Raw genomic sequence first — 19,743 nt, 5'->3', positions numbered from 1 at the left:
TTTTCGAAAAAACAAACAGCATCAGCATGCTCAATGATGGTTGGGTACTGTGTTTTTAAGCAGTGGTAGATCTACAATTTTGACTGAATACATCGCTCCTTTGTCTCAGAATTGTGATGATACACCCAGTACTCACTCATCCATGGTGATTACATAGCTAAAGAAGATAACTGGATAGGCTTTTCAGAATGGCAACGTTTCCTGTTCTGACTCAGTTCAGAGCACTTTTTGAATGGGAGTGGATAGTTGTAGACCACAGAGGTTGGCCTCCTTTATCATGTTTGAAATGTTATGTTAGATATTAATAATAATAGTAATAATAATAACAATTGGCCTGGGAAAGGAATAGGCCTCCGGTATGTTCTGCCAGTCGTAAAAGGCAATGAAAAGAACAAACCACTAATAGGGCTAACCCCCCTTTTAGTGTGATTAGTTGGTTCAGGACAGAACTAATGAAGCCTCGGACAAGCGCTGTCATGGTCGGGGATGGCGCTTGAACCCTATGCCCGTCCACAACACAACGACACTGCTAGCCACACGGCAAATGATTTAAATCCAAATAGAGGTGTTTTGCAGGATATGCTTGCTGCAACCACTCTAGAAGGAAAACAAAGACAGAGGATGAGATGGTCAGATGAAGTTAACCGACATGTTCTGTTATTGCCAAGCAACAAACTTAGGAACCAGCACAACTGGATACAGATCACAAGTATACACAACATTTATTACCAGAAACCCAGAATTAAAATTTTTAACAGGACAACAACTAGCTGATCAGATTTGTGTAATAATCAAAAATAACAGGATACCCCAGTCAGAATTAGAAAACATCAAACAACAAGTACAACAAATACTGGAACAAAATAATGTGCAATCAGAAGAAGAAGAAAATACAGTAATGGACTCAAACATCCCAGAGCAAACAAACAAAGAACAACACGAATCAATTAAGCAATCAGAGGAAAACGAAATCTTAAGACGCCCACCAGAACAAGCACAAATAGTACATGAAGTGACACACATGTTAGATATAGAAGAAAAATTTCAGTTGACATATATAGAATACAAAGACACAAATACAGACATTAGACCATTCTTGCATGGACCACCAAATAAGGAGGAGGAGGAGATTAGTGTTTAACGTCCCGTCGACAACGAGGTCATTAGAGACGGAGCGCAAGCTCGGGTGAGGGAAGGATGGGGAAGGAAATCGGCCGTGCCCTTTCAAAGGAACCATCCCGGCATTTGCCTGAAGCGATTTAGGGAAATCACGGAAAACCTAAATCAGGATGGCCGGAGACGGGATTGAACCGTCGTCCTCCCGAATGCGAGTCCAGTGTGCTAACCACTGCGCCACCTCGCTCGGTAGACCACCAAATAACTCACAAGTTGAAACAACAATAACAACTATCAACACAATCACATACAACAAAATAAATGAAAGTACAACCATGGGAGAGTTACAACTACTGGTTTATGTAGGAGCACTCACTACACTAAATATACACACTAGGCAGAGATCAGAACCAACCAACACACAGAAGAAACCCACAAAACCAGCATGGCAACACAGGCTACAGATCAGAATAGAAAAACTGAGAAAAGACATCGGACAGCTAACACAATTTATAAGAAATGAAATATCACACAAAAAACGAAAAAGGTTAGGTAAAATCTCACAACAAGAAGTGATAGAGCAATTAGATGAAAAGAAGCAGAAATTACAAGCATTGGCCAAACGACTTAGAAGATACAAAAAAAAAAAAAAAAAAAAAATGAAAATAGAAGGAAACAAAACCAAACATTCAACACAAGCCAAAAGAAATTTTACCAGACAATAGATAACACACACATTAAAATAGACAATCCACCAAACATAGGAGACATGGAACACTTCTGGAGCAACATATGGTCAAACCCGGTAGAACATAACAGACATGCATGGTGGATACAAGCAGGAACAGACTAATACAAGATGATACCACAAATGCCTGAAGTGATAATTTGTAACATGAACTCACCCAAGCAATTAATTCTACGCACAATTGGAAAGCCCCTGGAAATGATAAAATAGCAAATTTCTGGCTAAAGAAGTCCACCTCAACACATTCACATCTAACCAAATTATTTAACAGTTACATTGCAGACCCACACACAGTCCCTGATACACTTACACAAGGAATAACTTATCTGAAACCCAAAGATCAAGCAGACACAGCAAACCCAGCAAAATATCACCCCATAACATGCCTACCAACAATGTACAAAATATTAACTTCAGTCATTACACAGAAATTAATGACACATACAACACAGAACAAAATTATAAATGAAGAACAAAAAGGCTGCTGCAAAGGAGCATGAGGATGTAAAGAGCAACTGATAATAGATACAGAGGTGACATATCAAGCTAAAACTAAACAAAGGTCGCTGCACTATGCATACATTGATAACCAAAAAGCTTTTGATAGTGTACCCCACTCATGGTTACTACAGATATTGGAAATATACAAAGTAGATCCTAAATTAATACAGTTCCTAAACATAGTAATAAAAAATTGGAAAACCACACTTAATATCCAAACAAATTCAGATAATATCACATCACAGTCAATACAGGATAAGCGTGGAATATACCAAGGAGACTCATTAAGTCCTTTCTGGTTCTGCCTTGCTCTGAACCCACTATCCAACATGCTAAACAATAAAAATTATGGATATAATATTACTGGAACATACCCACACAAAATCACACATTTGCCATACATGGATGATCTAAAACTACTGGCAGCAACAAATCAACAACTCAACCAATTACTAAAGATAACAGAAGTATTCAGCAATGATATAAATATGGCTTTTGGAACAGACAAATGTAATAAAAATAGCATAGTCAAGGGAAAACACACTAAACAAGAAGATTACATATTGGATAACCACAGTGACTGCATAGAAGCGATGGAAAAAACAGATGCCTATAAATATCTAGGATACAACAAAAAATAGGAATAGATAATACAAATATTAAAGAAGAACTAAAAGAAAAATATAGACAAAGACTAACAAAAATATTGAAAACAGAATTGACAGCAAGAAACAAGACAAAAGCTATAAATACTTATGCTATACCAATATTGACCTACTCATTTGGAGTAGTGAAATGGAGTGACACAGACCTAGAAGCACTCAATACACTTACACAATCACAATGCCACAAACATAGAATACATCACATACATTCAGCAACGGAAAGATTCACATTAAGCAGAAAGGAAGGAGGAAGGGGATTTATCGACATAAAAAACCTACATTATGGACATATTTAAAAACAAAGATGATGTGACTTACCATACGAAAGTGCTGGCAGGTCGATAGAAACACAAACAGACACATACATACAAACAAAATTCAAGCTTTCGCAACAAACTGTTGCCTCATCAGGAAAGAGGGAAGGAGAGAGAAAGACGAAAGGAAGTGGGTTTTGAGGGAGAGGGTAAGGAGTCATTCCAATCCCGGGAGAGGAAAGACTTACCTTAGGGGAAAAAAGGACGGGTATACACTCGCACACACACACACACACACACACACACACACACACACACACACACACACACACACACATATCCACCCCCACATATACAGACACAAGCAGACATATTTAAAGACAAAGAGTTTGGGCAGAGATGTCAGTCGAGGCGGAAGTGCAGAGGCAAAGATGATGTTGAATGACAGGTGAGGTATGAGTGGCGGCAACTTGAAATTAGCGGAGATTGAGGCCTGGTGGGTAATGGGAAGAAAGGATATATTCAAGAGCAAGTTCCCATCTCCGGAGTTCGGATAGGTTGGTGTTGGTGGGAAGTATCCAGATAACCCGGATGGTGTTACACTGTGCCAAGATGTGCTGGCCGTGCACCAAGGCATGTGTAGCCACAGGGTGATCCTCATTACCAACAAACACTGTCTGCCTGTGTCCATTCATGCGAATGGACAGTTTGTTGCTGGTCGTTCCCACATAGAATGCATCACAGTGTAGGCAGGTCAGTTGGTAAATCACGTGGGTGCTTTCACATGTGGCTCTGCCTTTGATCGTGTACACCTTCCGGGTTACAGGACTGGAGTAGGTGGTGGTGGGAGGGTGCATGGGACAGGTTTTACACCGGGGGCGGTTACAAGGATAGGAGCCAGAGGGTAGGGAAGGTGGTTTGGGGATTTCATAGGGATGAACTAACAGTTTACGAAGGTTAGGTGGATGGCGGAAAGACACTCTTGGTGGAGTGGGGAGGATTTCATGAAGGATGGATCTCATTTCATGGCAGGATTTGAGGAAGTCGTATCCCTGCTGGAGAGCCACATTCAGAGTCTGGTCCAGTCCCGGAAAGTATCCTGTCACAAGTGGGGCACTTTTGTGGTTCTTCTGTGGGGGATTCTGGGTTTGAGGGGATGAGGAAGTGGCTCTGGTTATTTGCTTCTGTACCAGGTCGGGAGGGTAGTTGCGGGATGCGAAAGCTGTTGTCAGGTTGTTGGTGTAATGGTTCAGGGATTCCGGACTGGAGCAGCACCTTCCCTATCCTCTGGCTCCTATCCTTGTAACCGCCCCCTGTGTAAAACCTGTCCCATGCACCCTCCCACCACCACCAACTCCAGTCCTGTAACCTGGAAAGTGTACACGATCAAAGGCAGAGCCACATGTGAAAGCACCCACGTGATTTACCCACTGACCTGCCTACACTGTGATGCATTCTATGTGGGAATGACCAGCAACAAACTGTCCATTTGCATGAATGGACAAAGGCAGACAGTGTTTGTTGGTAATGAGGATCACTCTGTGGCTAAACATGCCTCGGTGCACGGCCAGCACATCTTGGCACAGTGTTACACCATCCGGGTTATCTGGATACTTCCCACCAACACCAACCTATCCGAACTCCAGAGATGGGAACTTACTCTTGAATATATCCTCTCTTCCCATTACCCACCAGGCCTCAATCTCCGCTAATTTCAAGTTGCCGCCACTCATACCTCACCTGTCATTCAACATCATCTTTGCCTCTGCACTTCCGCCTCGGCTGACATCTCTGCCAAAACTCTTTGTCTTTAAATATGTTTGCTTGTGTCTGTATGTGTGTGGATGGATATGTGTGTGTGTGCGAGTGTATACCTGTCCTTTTTTCCCCCTAAGGTAAGTCTTTCCGCTCCCGGGATTGGAATGACTCCTTACCCTCTCCCTTAAAACCCACTTCCTTTCGTCTTTCCCTCTCCTTCCCTCTTTCCTGATGAGGCAACAGTTTGTTGCGAAAGCTTGAATTTTGTGTGTATGTATGTGTCTGTTTGTGTTTCTATCGACCTGCCAGCGCTTTCATATGGTAAGTCACATCATCTTTGTTTTTAAATATATTTTTCCCGTGTGGAATGTTTCCCTCTATTATATTGATATCATTAATTTGAACCCTACATTATGGACAGGTAGACAATTTAAGAAAATTCTTTATAGAACGAGCAGAAACTAGCAAAATACACAAAGCAGTCACTCATATAAATACATCGGCTACACCATTGCAATTTCGTAACCACTTCTACAACCCTTTAGATCACATAACATCAACAGATACGAAGAAAGAAAATTGGCAAAAGAAAACACTACATGGTAAGCACCCGTATCATCTAACACAGCCACACATTGATCAAGATGCATCAAACGCATGGCTAAGGAAAGGCAATATATACAGTGAGACAGAAGGATTCATGATTTCAATACAGGATCAAACAATAAACACCAGATATTACAGCAAGCATATTATTAAAGATCCCAATACCACAACAGATAAATGCAGACTTTGCAAACAACAAATAGAAACAGTAGACCACATCACAAGCGGATGTACAATACTAGCAAATACAGAATACCCCAGAAGACATGACAATGTAGCAAAAATAATACATCAACAGCTTGCCATACAACATAAACTAATAAAACAACACATGACCACATACAAGTATGCACCACAAAATGTACTGGAGAATGATGAATACAAATTATACTGGAACAGAACCATTACAACAGATAAAACAACACCACATAACAAACCTGACATCATACTCACCAATAAAAAGAAGAAATTAACACAACTAATCGAAATATCCATACCCAATACAACAAATATACAGAAGAAAACAGGAGAAAAAATTGAAAAATACATCCAACTGGCTGAGGAAGTCAAGGACATGTGGCATCAGGATAAAGTTGACATTATACCAATTATACTATCAACTACAGGAGTCATACCACACAATATCCACCAGTACATCAACACAATACAGCTACATCCGAACACACACACACAGAGAGATATATATATATATATATATATATATATATATATATATATATATATAAAAGAAAGATGATGAAACTTACCAAACAAAAGCGCTGGCAGGTCGATAGACACACAAACAAACACAAACATACACACAAAATTCTAGCTTTCGCAACCAATGGTTGCCTCGTCAGGAAAGAGGGAAGGGGAAGGAAAGACAAAAGGATATGGGTTTTAAGGGAGAGGGTAAGGAGTCATTCCAATCCCGGGAGCGGAAAGACTTACCTTAGGGGGAAAAAAGGACAGGTATACACTCGCACACACGCACATATCCATCCACACATACAGACACAAGCAGACATATTTAAAGACAAAGAGTTTGGGCAGAGATGTCAGTCGAGATAGAAGTGTTGAGGCAAAGAAGTTGTTGAAAGACAGGTGAAGTATGAGTGGCGGCAACTTGAAATTAGCGGAGATTGAGGCCTGGCGGATGACGAGAAGAGAGGATATACTGAAGGGCAAGTTCCCATCTCCGGAGTTCGGATAGGTTGGTGTTGGTGGGAAGTATCCAGATAACCCGGACGGTGTAACACTGTGCCAAGATGTGCTGGCTGTGCACCAAGGCATGTTTAGCCACAGGGTGATCCTCATTACCAACAAACACTGTCTGCCTGTGTCCATTCATGCGAATGGACAGTTTGTTGCTGGTCATTCCCACATAGAATGCATCACAGTGTAGGCAGGTCAGTTGGTAAATCACGTGGGTGCTTTCACACGTGGCTCTGCCTCTGATCGTGTACACCTTCCGGGTTACAGGACTGGAGTAGGTGGTGGTGGGAGGGTGCATGGGACAGGTTTTACACCGGGGGCGGTTACAAGGATAGGAGCCAGAGGGTAGGGAAGGTGGTTTGGGGATTTCATAGGGATGAACTAACAGTTTACGAAGGTTAGGTGGATGGCGGAAAGACACTCTTGGTGGAGTGGGGAGGATTTCATGAAGGATGGATCTCATTTCATGGCAGGATTTGAGGAAGTCGTATCCCTGCTGGAGAGCCACATTCAGAGTCTGGTCCAGTCCCGGAAAGTATCCTGTCACAAGTGGGGCACTTTTGTGGTTCTTCTGTGGGGGATTCTGGGTTTGAGGGGATGAGGAAGTGGCTCTGGTTATTTGCTTCTGTACCAGGTCGGGAGGGTAGTTGCGGGATGCGAAAGCTGTTGTCAGGTTGTTGGTGTAATGGTTCAGGGATTCCGGACTGGAGCAGCACCTTCCCTATCCTCTGGCTCCTATCCTTGTAACCGCCCCCTGTGTAAAACCTGTCCCATGCACCCTCCCACCACCACCAACTCCAGTCCTGTAACCTGGAAAGTGTACACGATCAAAGGCAGAGCCACATGTGAAAGCACCCACGTGATTTACCCACTGACCTGCCTACACTGTGATGCATTCTATGTGGGAATGACCAGCAACAAACTGTCCATTTGCATGAATGGACAAAGGCAGACAGTGTTTGTTGGTAATGAGGATCACTCTGTGGCTAAACATGCCTCGGTGCACGGCCAGCACATCTTGGCACAGTGTTACACCATCCGGGTTATCTGGATACTTCCCACCAACACCAACCTATCCGAACTCCAGAGATGGGAACTTACTCTTGAATATATCCTCTCTTCCCATTACCCACCAGGCCTCAATCTCCGCTAATTTCAAGTTGCCGCCACTCATACCTCACCTGTCATTCAACATCATCTTTGCCTCTGCACTTCCGCCTCGGCTGACATCTCTGCCAAAACTCTTTGTCTTTAAATATGTTTGCTTGTGTCTGTATGTGTGTGGATGGATATGTGTGTGTGTGCGAGTGTATACCTGTCCTTTTTTCCCCCTAAGGTAAGTCTTTCCGCTCCCGGGATTGGAATGACTCCTTACCCTCTCCCTTAAAACCCACTTCCTTTCGTCTTTCCCTCTCCTTCCCTCTTTCCTGATGAGGCAACAGTTTGTTGCGAAAGCTTGAATTTTGTGTGTATGTATGTGTCTGTTTGTGTTTCTATCGACCTGCCAGCGCTTTCATATGGTAAGTCACATCATCTTTGTTTTTAAATATATTTTTCCCGTGTGGAATGTTTCCCTCTATTATATTGATATCATTAATTTGAACCCTACATTATGGACAGGTAGACAATTTAAGAAAATTCTTTATAGAACGAGCAGAAACTAGCAAAATACACAAAGCAGTCACTCATATAAATACATCGGCTACACCATTGCAATTTCGTAACCACTTCTACAACCCTTTAGATCACATAACATCAACAGATACGAAGAAAGAAAATTGGCAAAAGAAAACACTACATGGTAAGCACCCGTATCATCTAACACAGCCACACATTGATCAAGATGCATCGAACGCATGGCTAAGGAAAGGCAATATATACAGTGAGACAGAAGGATTCATGATTTCAATACAGGATCAAACAATAAACACCAGATATTACAGCAAGCATATTATTAAAGATCCCAATACCACAACAGATAAATGCAGACTTTGCAAACAACAAATAGAAACAGTAGACCACATCACAAGCGGATGTACAATACTAGCAAATACAGAATACCCCAGAAGACATGACAATGTAGCAAAAATAATACATCAACAGCTTGCCATACAACATAAACTAATAAAACAACACATGACCACATACAAGTATGCACCACAAAATGTACTGGAGAATGATGAATACAAATTATACTGGAACAGAACCATTACAACAGATAAAACAACACCACATAACAAACCTGACATCATACTCACCAATAAAAAGAAGAAATTAACACAACTAATCGAAATATCCATACCCAATACAACAAATATACAGAAGAAAACAGGAGAAAAAATTGAAAAATACATCCAACTGGCTGAGGAAGTCAAGGACATGTGGCATCAGGATAAAGTTGACATTATACCAATTATACTATCAACTACAGGAGTCATACCACACAATATCCACCAGTACATCAACACAATACAGCTACATCCGAACACACACACACAGATATATATATATATATATATATATATATATATATATATATATATATATATATATATATATATATATAAAAGAAAGATGATGAAACTTACCAAACAAAAGCGCTGGCAGGTCGATAGACACACAAACAAACACAAACATACACACAAAATTCTAGCTTTCGCAACCAATGGTTGCCTCGTCAGGAAAGAGGGAAGGGGAAGGAAAGACAAAAGGATATGGGTTTTAAGGGAGAGGGTAAGGAGTCATTCCAATCCCGGGAGCGGAAAGACTTACCTTAGGGGGAAAAAAGGACAGGTATACACTCGCACACACACACACATATCCATCCACACATATATATATATATATATATATATATATATATATATATATATGTGTTCAATTGCCTGAAAGTTCCTAAATGCAATGTAACATATACCGTACAGTTAAAAGGAAGTCACGCTTCATCAAGGTCCACGTCACTTTCCATTTTTAACCAGACATAACGCCTGAGAAAGTAAAGAAATAATAATAATAATAGTAATTTATGTGGCTCACTGGCCTGGTGCAAGTCTTTCAATTGGATGCCACTTCGGTGACTTGTGTGTCCCTAACACAACCCAGTTATCCAACTGAGGAAGGGGCCTACAGTTTAATGTAGAATCCATACCAAGTGTCATTTCTGGTGAATCTTCACTCTGTTTAGAGGTGAAGCCCACTTTAAAATGCAGACTGAAAAATCTAAGGTCTGGCCAGGATTCCATTGCATGACCTCTTGGATTCCAGTGAAGATTGCAATGTTTTTCCCTTCAGATTCAGAAAATGGTAAGCTGCACAGTACTCAAGTTTACTGATGGGCAGCACCATTTTGTTTTGTCTCCTCTAGCAGCACACTTCAGTTTTGTGGTGCTATGATTTCAAAATTATTACATACATTCACATAAAATGAAGTGACAGATACAGGCGGTGGTGCCAGCTGTTCCAGGGTACCCCATGAATTCTTTCAGTTAATTACACAATCCATAGAAGTGTGTGATGAGGGCAGAATTGTGCTGCTGTGTTAGTGGATCTTGAAGAACCCGGATGTACCACTGTCCTTCCATGCATGTGCCTGGTTAGTTTGGTCCCACAGTAGTGCGACACAGCACCTTCTTGTTGCAGCGTTCAATTATGTGGGAGCAGACAGGAAGGGCGTGTTCACGCGGGGACGCCAACCCAAAGCAGCAGCACACCACTTACGTAGCCATTACTGGCGATTGGCACAGCAAGTGGATGGTGCACAACCACCTGAAGATGTCGATTTCTACCTAGCCGTTGCTGCTAACCGCAATGAGCTCTGAACACATCATGCTGTAAAATCTAAATAAATAACTAAACAAGGAAAACTTCTCTTGTTCTTAATGTCCACCTAAAAAGTAATGTAGTTTATCTGCAAATTGGAAGCACAAGCAGAAGACTTCCAACTCTTTATAGGCACTTACATCCCTCAACATCTGCATCTACACTGTCCAGTCATATTAATGTGAGTACTGCCTATGTTTGACATCAGTATGCAGTAACTACTCAAGATGGCAGGTCGCAGCAGTAGCGGTGGACATAATACAGGGTGATCATCTGCAAGGATGAATTTCTGACTGGAAATGGAGGAAAAAAGGTCCTGTGCATATGTGTCTGGAAATGCATCGTTGCCAAAGTACGTGGCGCTGACGAATGAAAGTTCCTCTGACCACATGTGTTGTGTTCCTTGTGTGTTGCAAGCTGTGTGATTGATGCAGCATATTGTGGGCAGCGGAATGGTCTGGTATTCAAGTTGGGAACAAGCCGAGACGGTGTTTGTGTACAACCAAGCAGATGAAAATGGTCGCGAGGCAGCACATCTATACCAAAACAAGTAGCCTTACAGACACCGACTCTGTAACATAACACTTCAAGCCATTTTTGAGCATTCGTGCAGAAATGGGTCCTTTCAGACAGACGAACTAGCAGGGAGGGTGCAGATTGTGCATACACCAGATTTGGGGCACTGGGTTCTATCCTGTAGGACCGTTTCCATCCGTTTAGCTGTACACAAACACCATCACGACTTGTTACCGACGTGACTACCAGCCATTCTGTTGCTTACACTATGCTGCGTCAGACACACGGTGCGTGCTCAGATGAATTGTGATTCATCAACCCCATCTACCATGGCAATGATGCATTTACAGACACATGTTGATAGGACTTTTTTCCTCCATTTCCAGTCAGGAATCTGAACCTATAGTTTATTACTTTTTTTAATGTTCACCCCGTATAAAGCATCTCCAGGGGACATAGAAAACTGTGCAGTTGCTGTTGTAATGTGGAAACAGACCAATTTATCTGACAAAATTAGAATTATATATATTAATACCATCAGCTGCTGATGGGCGTTGATATATATCAATGGGGACAGGTGAAAATGTGTGCTCCGACCGGGACTCGAACCCGGGATCTCCTGCTTACATGGCAGACGCTCTATCTCTCTGAGCCACCAAGGCGTGTGCAAGATAGTCCCTGCAGTCACACTATCCTCTGTGCCCTCGGTGACTCAGATGGATAGAGCGTCTGCCATGTAAGCAGGAGATACCGGGTTCGAGTCCCGGTCAGGGCACACACTTTCACCTGTCCCCATTGATATATATCAACACCCGTCAGCAGCTGAAGGTATTAATATATATAATTCTAATTTCGCTCTAGATGGCTACAGGTCATCAATGGTGTCTGTTCTTTCGGACATGTCCGAAAGAACAGACACTATATTCAAATAAGTACAGAATAGAATAGAACAGAATAGAATCTTTATTTGCCTTTCCATATGTTTTCCATACAATTGGCATCGTCAGTGTGTTCAATACTTTTTTTTTAATAACAATAATTATTATTGTACATAATTGTGCCTGTGCAGGGCAAGCAGATATGCATGCTAAAGTAATATTGATACTACAACAATTATTCATTCACAATAATAATAAATTATAATAGTTAAATATACAATAGTATCATGATAAATTTATGGTACATCTTACGTATCCATGTAAAAAGTCTTTGTTGGTGCATTACTGTCACAAACATATGGGTATAATTCATATGGCAGTTTTTTGTTTCATGTAGCATATCTCTTTTGTGTCACTGTTTAGAAACTCATCAAGGGAGTAATATGGCATACATTTGAGCCACACTTCTATTGTTTGCTTAAAGTTATTCATTGGTAGTTCGCTCACAGCCTTTGGGAGTTTGTTATAAAATTTCAAGCTAAGGTGTTTATGGCTCTTTTGTGTTAATGTCAGCCTTGTGTATGGTATGTCTATGTTACTATTATTTCGAGTATTATGAACATGCACTTCAGATCTTAAATTAAAGTTTTTTACATTCTGTTTAGCATATATTAAACAATTATAAATGTATATGCTAGGTGGTGTCGTTATCTTTAGTTCTTTAAAATGATTTTTGCAACTTTGTCTTGGTGCTAGTCCTAAAATGCACCTGACTGCTTTCTTCTGCCACTTGAGGACAGTATTTGAACCCACTGAGTTACCCCAAAGAAATGCCCCATATTGCAGTTGTGAATGGAAAAAAGCAAACTATGTGGAGATTAGCAGATTTTTACTGATAACGTGTCTCAGCTTGTGTAACAGAAAGAGAGTTCAAGCAAGTTTATCTGACATTCAAAAGGACATGATACTGACTTTCAAGCCAATGGTGGAAGCATTTCAGAGATGGCTAAGTCTGTAAACTGACTGCATTGTGCCATGGTTAAAGTATCATGTTTTATGCTCCATTGAAGAGATGGCCGTTGGTGCCTACGACATAAAATGTCTGAAAGAAAACGCTCTGCAAAAATAATCAGAAGATTCCAGGCCACAGGAGGGAAAGTAATGGTGTGGGGAACGTTTTTGTAGCATTCCCTGGATGATCTCATCATTCTGGAATGCGCAGCGTATCAACACAAGTATGCATCTGTCCTTGGGAACCATGTCCAGCCCTACTTGCAGTTTTCTTTCCAGTGCGATGGCATCTACCAGGAGCACAATGCAACATGTCATGCAGCTCGCAGTGTACATACGTGGTTCTAAGAGCACCACGATGAATTTACCATACATCCCTGGCCACCAAACCCTCCGGATTTAAAACCAGTAGAGAATCTGTTTGAGTACCTCGATAGGGCTGTTTGTCCTATGGATCCTCAATCAAGAAATTTAGTGCAGCTGGCCACTGTACTGGGAGTGGCATGACCCCACATCCCTGTTGATACCTTCCAGAACATAACTGACTCTCACCCTGCATATCTCGCTGCGGTCTGCACTGCAAAAGGTGGTCATTCAGGTTTTTGACTCGTGATGACATTAATGTGACTGGATAGTGCATATTCTGCAAACCACTGAAGTGCTTGGCAGAGGACATGTCCCATTGTACCAGTTATGAGGACTTTTTCCCGTTTGATTCATGTTTGCAGTGTGGGAGAATGACACTTTAAACACCTCTGAAAAGATTAGATTAGATTAGATTAGTTTTCCGTTCCATAGATCTGTACTGGGGAGATCCTCCTGGATGTGGAACATCTCACCTTTTTTTTTTTTTTTTTTAAGCTGAAATAACAATACTAATAGTATGAGTATATACAATACATCATTTTTTTAAGCTGATCTTTATTTGTAACTAAATTTTTTATGTTTGCTGGCAAATTATTGAAGATGAGTGTTCCTGAGTAGTGGACCCCTTTTTGAACTAAAGTAAGTGCTTTTAAGTCCTTGTACAGATCATTTTTGTTCCTGGTATTGTATGTATGAACTGAGCTGTTTGTTGGAAAAAGAGATATTATTTAGGACTTTTCCATTTATATGTCGCCTATGTCTGCGAACACTTGAATTGCAAATACAGATTTGTTAAGGCATTTCTGCAGTTCTGTGGTATGCTCCTCCCAACTGAATTTATCATCAAGTTGTAATTCCAGGAATTTAAGACTGTCAACCTCATCTATCTGCTCTTCTTCATACTTTATGCATATGCTGGGTGGAAACCTCTTACGGGTTCTGAATTGGACATAGTGAGTCTTTTCAAAGTTAAATGTCAGTGAGTTGGCTTTAAACCATTCATTAATATCCATGAAAATATCATTAGCAGATCTTTCTAGAACTACACTCGACATGCTATTTATTGCAATAAAGATGAATGAAATAAGTATTAGTGTCACTGGGCTCAGGAACAGCTGCAATTGTTAAAACGGACCAAAGGTCTGGGGTCCGATTGAATCCCATTCATATTCTACATTGAATTTGCTTCTGAGTTAGCCCTCAAATCCCTCAAACAAACAATCATGCCAGGAAGTAGGAAGAAAGCACAGGTCACATATTACTAGAGGGGCAGCAGAAGTGTTCCATAAACTCATTTGTTGTAGAACCTTTGAACATATTCTGAGCTCAAACGTAACAGGATATCTTGAACAGAATGACCTCCTCTGTGTCAACCATAATGGATTCGAAAAAAACAAAAAAGATCCCGTAAAATCCAACTCGCATTTTTCTCACATGACATCCTGAAAGCCTTGGATGAAGACAGCCAGGTAGATAAATAGATACATTTGACTCAGTATCATATCTATGCTTATTATTAAAAGTAAGATATATGGGGTATTAAGTGAAATATGTGATTGGATTGAGGATTTTTTGGCATGTAGGACACAGCAAGACGTTATCTGGTGTAAAGAGTCACTGACAGATGTAGAAATAACTTCGGGTGTGTTTCCACCTTTCCTGTTCTTATTGTACATTAATGACCTTGTGGACAATATTAAAAGCATTCTCAAACTTTTTGTAGATGATGCAGTTATCCATAAGAAGTATGATCTGAAAGAAGCTGCATAAATGTTCAGTCACATCTTGATAAAATTTCATAGCAGTTCAAAGATTAGAAACTTGCTTTAAATATTCAGAGATGTGAAACTGTGCACTTCCCAAAAGGAACAAATGTATTATCCTATGACTTTATCAATGAGTCATAGCTAGAATTAATCAACTGATGCAAATACCTGGATGAAAAACTTAGCACAGATATGAAAAGCATGGTTCATATAGGCTCAGTCATTGGGAAAGCAGGTGGCAGAGTTCAGTTTATTGGTAGAACACTAGGGAAATTTTATCAGTCAAGAAAGGGATTACCTGCAAATCACTTGCGCAATTCATCTTATAATATTGCTAAAGTGTGTTGGACCTGCACCAAATAGAACTAGCAGGGGATATTGAATGTATAGAGAGAGGAGCAGCATGTATGGTCACAAGATTAATGCGTGGGAAAGTGTTACAGAGATGTTGAAGAAACTGAACTGGCAGACTCTTGAAGATAGATTTAAATTGTCCCGACAGGACCTGGTTACAAACTTTCAAGAAACAGCTTTAAATGATAATGCAAGGCATAGGATCTGAGTTTCTTTTTTTATTTCAACAAATAAACCACCTCCATTTACTTAATTATACTTTTCCTCAAAAATCTCACTGCTTATCAACTTCCATTTTTCAATCAACTTTGTGTATCTAGTAATTTTGTGTGTGTGTGTGTATATATATATATATATATATATATATATATATATATATATATTTGGGAGCATTTCTTTGGAACTTACATCGATACTTCTGGGTCTCCTAAAGCTACCATTTTCTAGACTTGGTGGAGAGTTGGCTAATCTAAGAAACTCTTGTATGCATCTCAGACAGTCAGCTACCTGGATAGCACCTCTGATGTGTAGTGCACACCTGAGCCATTCACCTTACAGTTCTCTAACCTATGGCGCTGGTCTAGGACGTTACAGCCTAGCTTGTCACAGAACCGTCACAGTCTCTGGTTCCATCTTTCCAGTCAGCTCAAAACCAGGGAGCCACGACCTGTTTCTGGGACAGTGCTGAAAATTGTTACGTTCATTGAAATTCCAGGAAGAAACCTGGTATTCTCAACTTTCTCTGTCGGCTGGTGGAACGATTCAGGTATGACCTCGGAGCCCAGACGACAGGCATCATCGCTGCCAATGTGCACCACAATCTGCAGTTGGTTACATCTTGTTCACTAAATAGCTGCAGAAACAACCGCTTCAACATGTTGACATGTTGAACGAGTCTGCCGCCGCCACCCCCCCTGCTGCCCCCGGAATATACACACATGGTGTTCCTTCCCATCCCTTACCATCATGTCCTGAAGAGGTAACATTATTCGCTAAACATTTCAATTGCTGATGATTAAGAGGTCCCTATCCGTTTGTGTTTGCCTCTTGATATGGGACACAGCATGTCTCCCAACAGATGAAATGAGTCTCACTGGCTCAGTTTCAGTTTGAAACAGCACCTCAGACGTTTTAGTCAGGAGGGTAGGTATGACCTCCTGAGTACTTCCTGGTCCCTACTTCTCATATACAGAACGCCTAAACCTGCCACGGACATTCCACTCACAGTTAAGTGGATGAGCAGTGACTGATCCTCTATTTCCTGCAGAAGAGACAGTATCCACAGGAGAGGGTAGTACTTGAGGTATCTGTGGTATATCTGGTACAGGACTTGCAGCAACTGTCCCAGCACATTCATCTGCAGCAGACACCAATCACTTGGAGGTATTCTGGGTGATTTCCAGTTGATTTGGAACAACAACTATCTCATCCCATGCCCAAGAACACCACAGTGGGGCTGCATTGTGCCTGATGCATTGTTGTACAGATGAGTAAGCAAATCACTTTAACCCATTCAGAGCAGAATTTTTTCTGGAGGATGGAAAATTTTTCTTTATGTGGTAATGCTCATAGATGATTTTAATGATTTTAGATGCAAGATTTATACAAAAATATGTACCCATTTTCAAAACAAACTTTGTACACTTGGCTTCATTTTATGGGCTAAAAGAGCTAATTACAAAATATTCTCTATTGGAATAAATAGTAAAATGTGATTCAATAATTACCATGGAAAATAATAATAACAGTATTCAATTATACAGTGGAATATAGCGAACCAACCACATCCGTCTATTGTTATGGTCACGAGTTGCTGCGCACTGCTACATTCACTTGCTGGTATTTCCTTAGTGATGCCCATCAGTTGGCAGCATTTGCGAATGATGAAAAGGTTGAACATTCTCAAATGTACATCTTGGGTTTCCATTGGGAAAAAATACTTGTGTTGCAGCTAGACACAATAAAAGTTAATGTACACAATTGTAGCGTGAGAGTCTGGATTCTCTTCGAACTTATGTGTCCAGTATGTTACAAATATTACCATATTACCAGTAGCCTTTTATATTATAACTGAAGCAGTTAAGAGCCAAAACAAGAAGTCTCTTGCAAAAAAAAAAAAAAAAAAAAAAAAAAAACTGCGTAGAAGGGCGCTGCAGTCATCAGTCCCCTAGACTTAGAACTATTTAAACCTAACTAACCTAAGGACATTACACACATCCTTGCCCGAGGCAGGATTCGAACCTGCGACTGTAGCGTTCGCGCGGTTCCAGACTGAAGCACCTAGAATCGCTCGGCCACACCGGCCGGCTATGTGTGACCCCCGCGCCCCGCCCCCCCCCCCCCAAAAAAAAAAAAAAAAAAAAAAAAAAAACAAAAAAAAAAAAAAAACACTGACTGTCCCGACCACCACACATTTATGTTACCATAGTTATTTGGTGGCACCTGAAGATGAAGCTTTGTGCTTCGAATCCGATCGTGGAATAAATTAAGAAATTAGCGATAACTGAAGAGGATTTTTATTCTATAAATGTTTAGCAACATTTGAAATTGTTACTAACTGGCAGGGCTTTAAGACGGCCCGTTTTCGTGACGACGACTGTAGTGAGCGTGGCACATCTTCTCGTTTACAGACTTGGCGTTCATGCGTGCGGGCGGCAACAGGAAGGGCGCGTTCACGCGGTCGCGCCAGCCCAAGGCCGCTGCGCACCACCTGCGTGGCCGCTACTGGCGCCTGGCGCAGCAGCTGGACGGCGCCCAGCCGCCTGAAGACGTCGACCCGTACCTGGCCGCCGCTGCACCCCGCGACGAACTCTGAACGCACCCGCGCTGTAAACTCCAAATAAACAACTAAACCCGGAACACTACTCTTGTTCTTAATGTCCTTCTGAAATGGAATATACGAGGGGCGCTCAATATGTAATGCAACACTTTTTTTCTGAAAGTAGCTTGGTTTTATTCAGCATTGCAGTATACCATATTATTCCCCACTCATTTGGCTACAAAACCCTATTTCTCAACGTAAGTCCCGTTCAATGGGACGGCCTGACGCCATGTTACTGGGTGGGCATATGTCCGCATGGTACCGCTCTGCTAGGCTACATCACAGGCAACGTCTTGCTGCACCAATAACCCCCCCCCCTCCCCTCCTCCATCATCCACGTACTGCTTCCCGTGTAGTGTATCCCTCATTGGGCCACGCAGATGTAAGTTGGAAGCTGCGAGATCCAGGCTGTAGGGTGGATGAGGAAGAACAGTCTAATGAAGTTTTGTGAGCTCCTCAGGTGCGCAGACTTGTGTGAGGCCTTGCGTTGTCATAGAGAAGGAGAAGGTCGTTTGCATTTTTGTGCCGATGAACACATTGGCTGGCTGTTGTGGCCGAGCGGTTCTAGGCGCTTCAGTCCGAAATCACATGGCTGCTACGTTCGCAGGTTCAAATCCTGCCTCGAGCATGGATGTGTGTGATGTCCTTAGATTAGTTAGGTTTAAGTATTCTAAGTCTAGGGAACTGATGACCTCAGATGTTAAGTCCCATAGTGCTCAGAGCCATTTGAACCATTTTTGAACACATTGAAGTCGTTTCTTCAATTTCCCGATGGTAGCACAAAATGGTTCAAATGGTTCTGAGCACTATGGGACTTATCTTCCGAGGTCATCAGTCCCGTAGAACTTAGAACTACTTAAACGTAACTAACCTAAGGACATCACACACATCCATGCCCGAGGCAGGATTCGAACCTGCGACCGTAGCGGTGTCGCGGTTCCAGATTGTAGCGCCTAGAATCGCTCGGCCACACCGGCCGGCGATGGTAGCACAATGCACTTCAGAGTGGGCTGTTGCACCATGAGGGAAGGCATCAAACACAATAACCCCTTCAGAATCCCAGAAGACCATCGGCTTGACTTTACCGGCTAAGTGGGCAGTTTTGAAGTTTTTCTTAGGAGGAGAGATGGTGTGGCGCCACTCCATGTATTGATCCTTTGTTTCCGGTTAAAAGTGATGAACCCAAATTTCATCGCCTATGACGACATTCGACAAAAATTGTCACGATCAGCCCCGTAGCTCGCAAGCAATTCCGCGAAGATGCTCCTTCGTTGCTCGTTACGGCGGCGATGAGACCAGCTGAAGGACGAGTATGTCAGGACCACCAACAGAAACGTCCAGTTGTGCAG

General features: G+C 41.7%; 1 protein-coding gene across 1 annotated transcript in view; it reads left to right on the top strand.

The window, feature by feature from the left end:
- The window catches only part of LOC124775575 (beta-glucuronidase-like), a 132,897-nt gene extending 114,509 nt beyond the window's left edge, over positions 1 to 18,388 (top strand). The window contains exon 12 of the mRNA XM_047250409.1: positions 18,204 to 18,388. Within this exon, the coding sequence (XP_047106365.1) occupies positions 18,204 to 18,388 (185 nt within the window). The remainder of the gene's footprint in view (positions 1 to 18,203) is intronic.
- The last annotated feature ends 1,355 nt before the right edge of the window (positions 18,389 to 19,743 follow it).

This window comes from Schistocerca piceifrons, chromosome 1 (genome assembly GCF_021461385.2).
Source record: "Schistocerca piceifrons isolate TAMUIC-IGC-003096 chromosome 1, iqSchPice1.1, whole genome shotgun sequence".
NCBI lineage: Eukaryota > Metazoa > Arthropoda > Insecta > Orthoptera > Acrididae > Schistocerca > Schistocerca piceifrons.
Note: the sequence above shows the minus strand (reverse complement) of the source record. Positions and strands in the feature narration are given on the sequence as shown.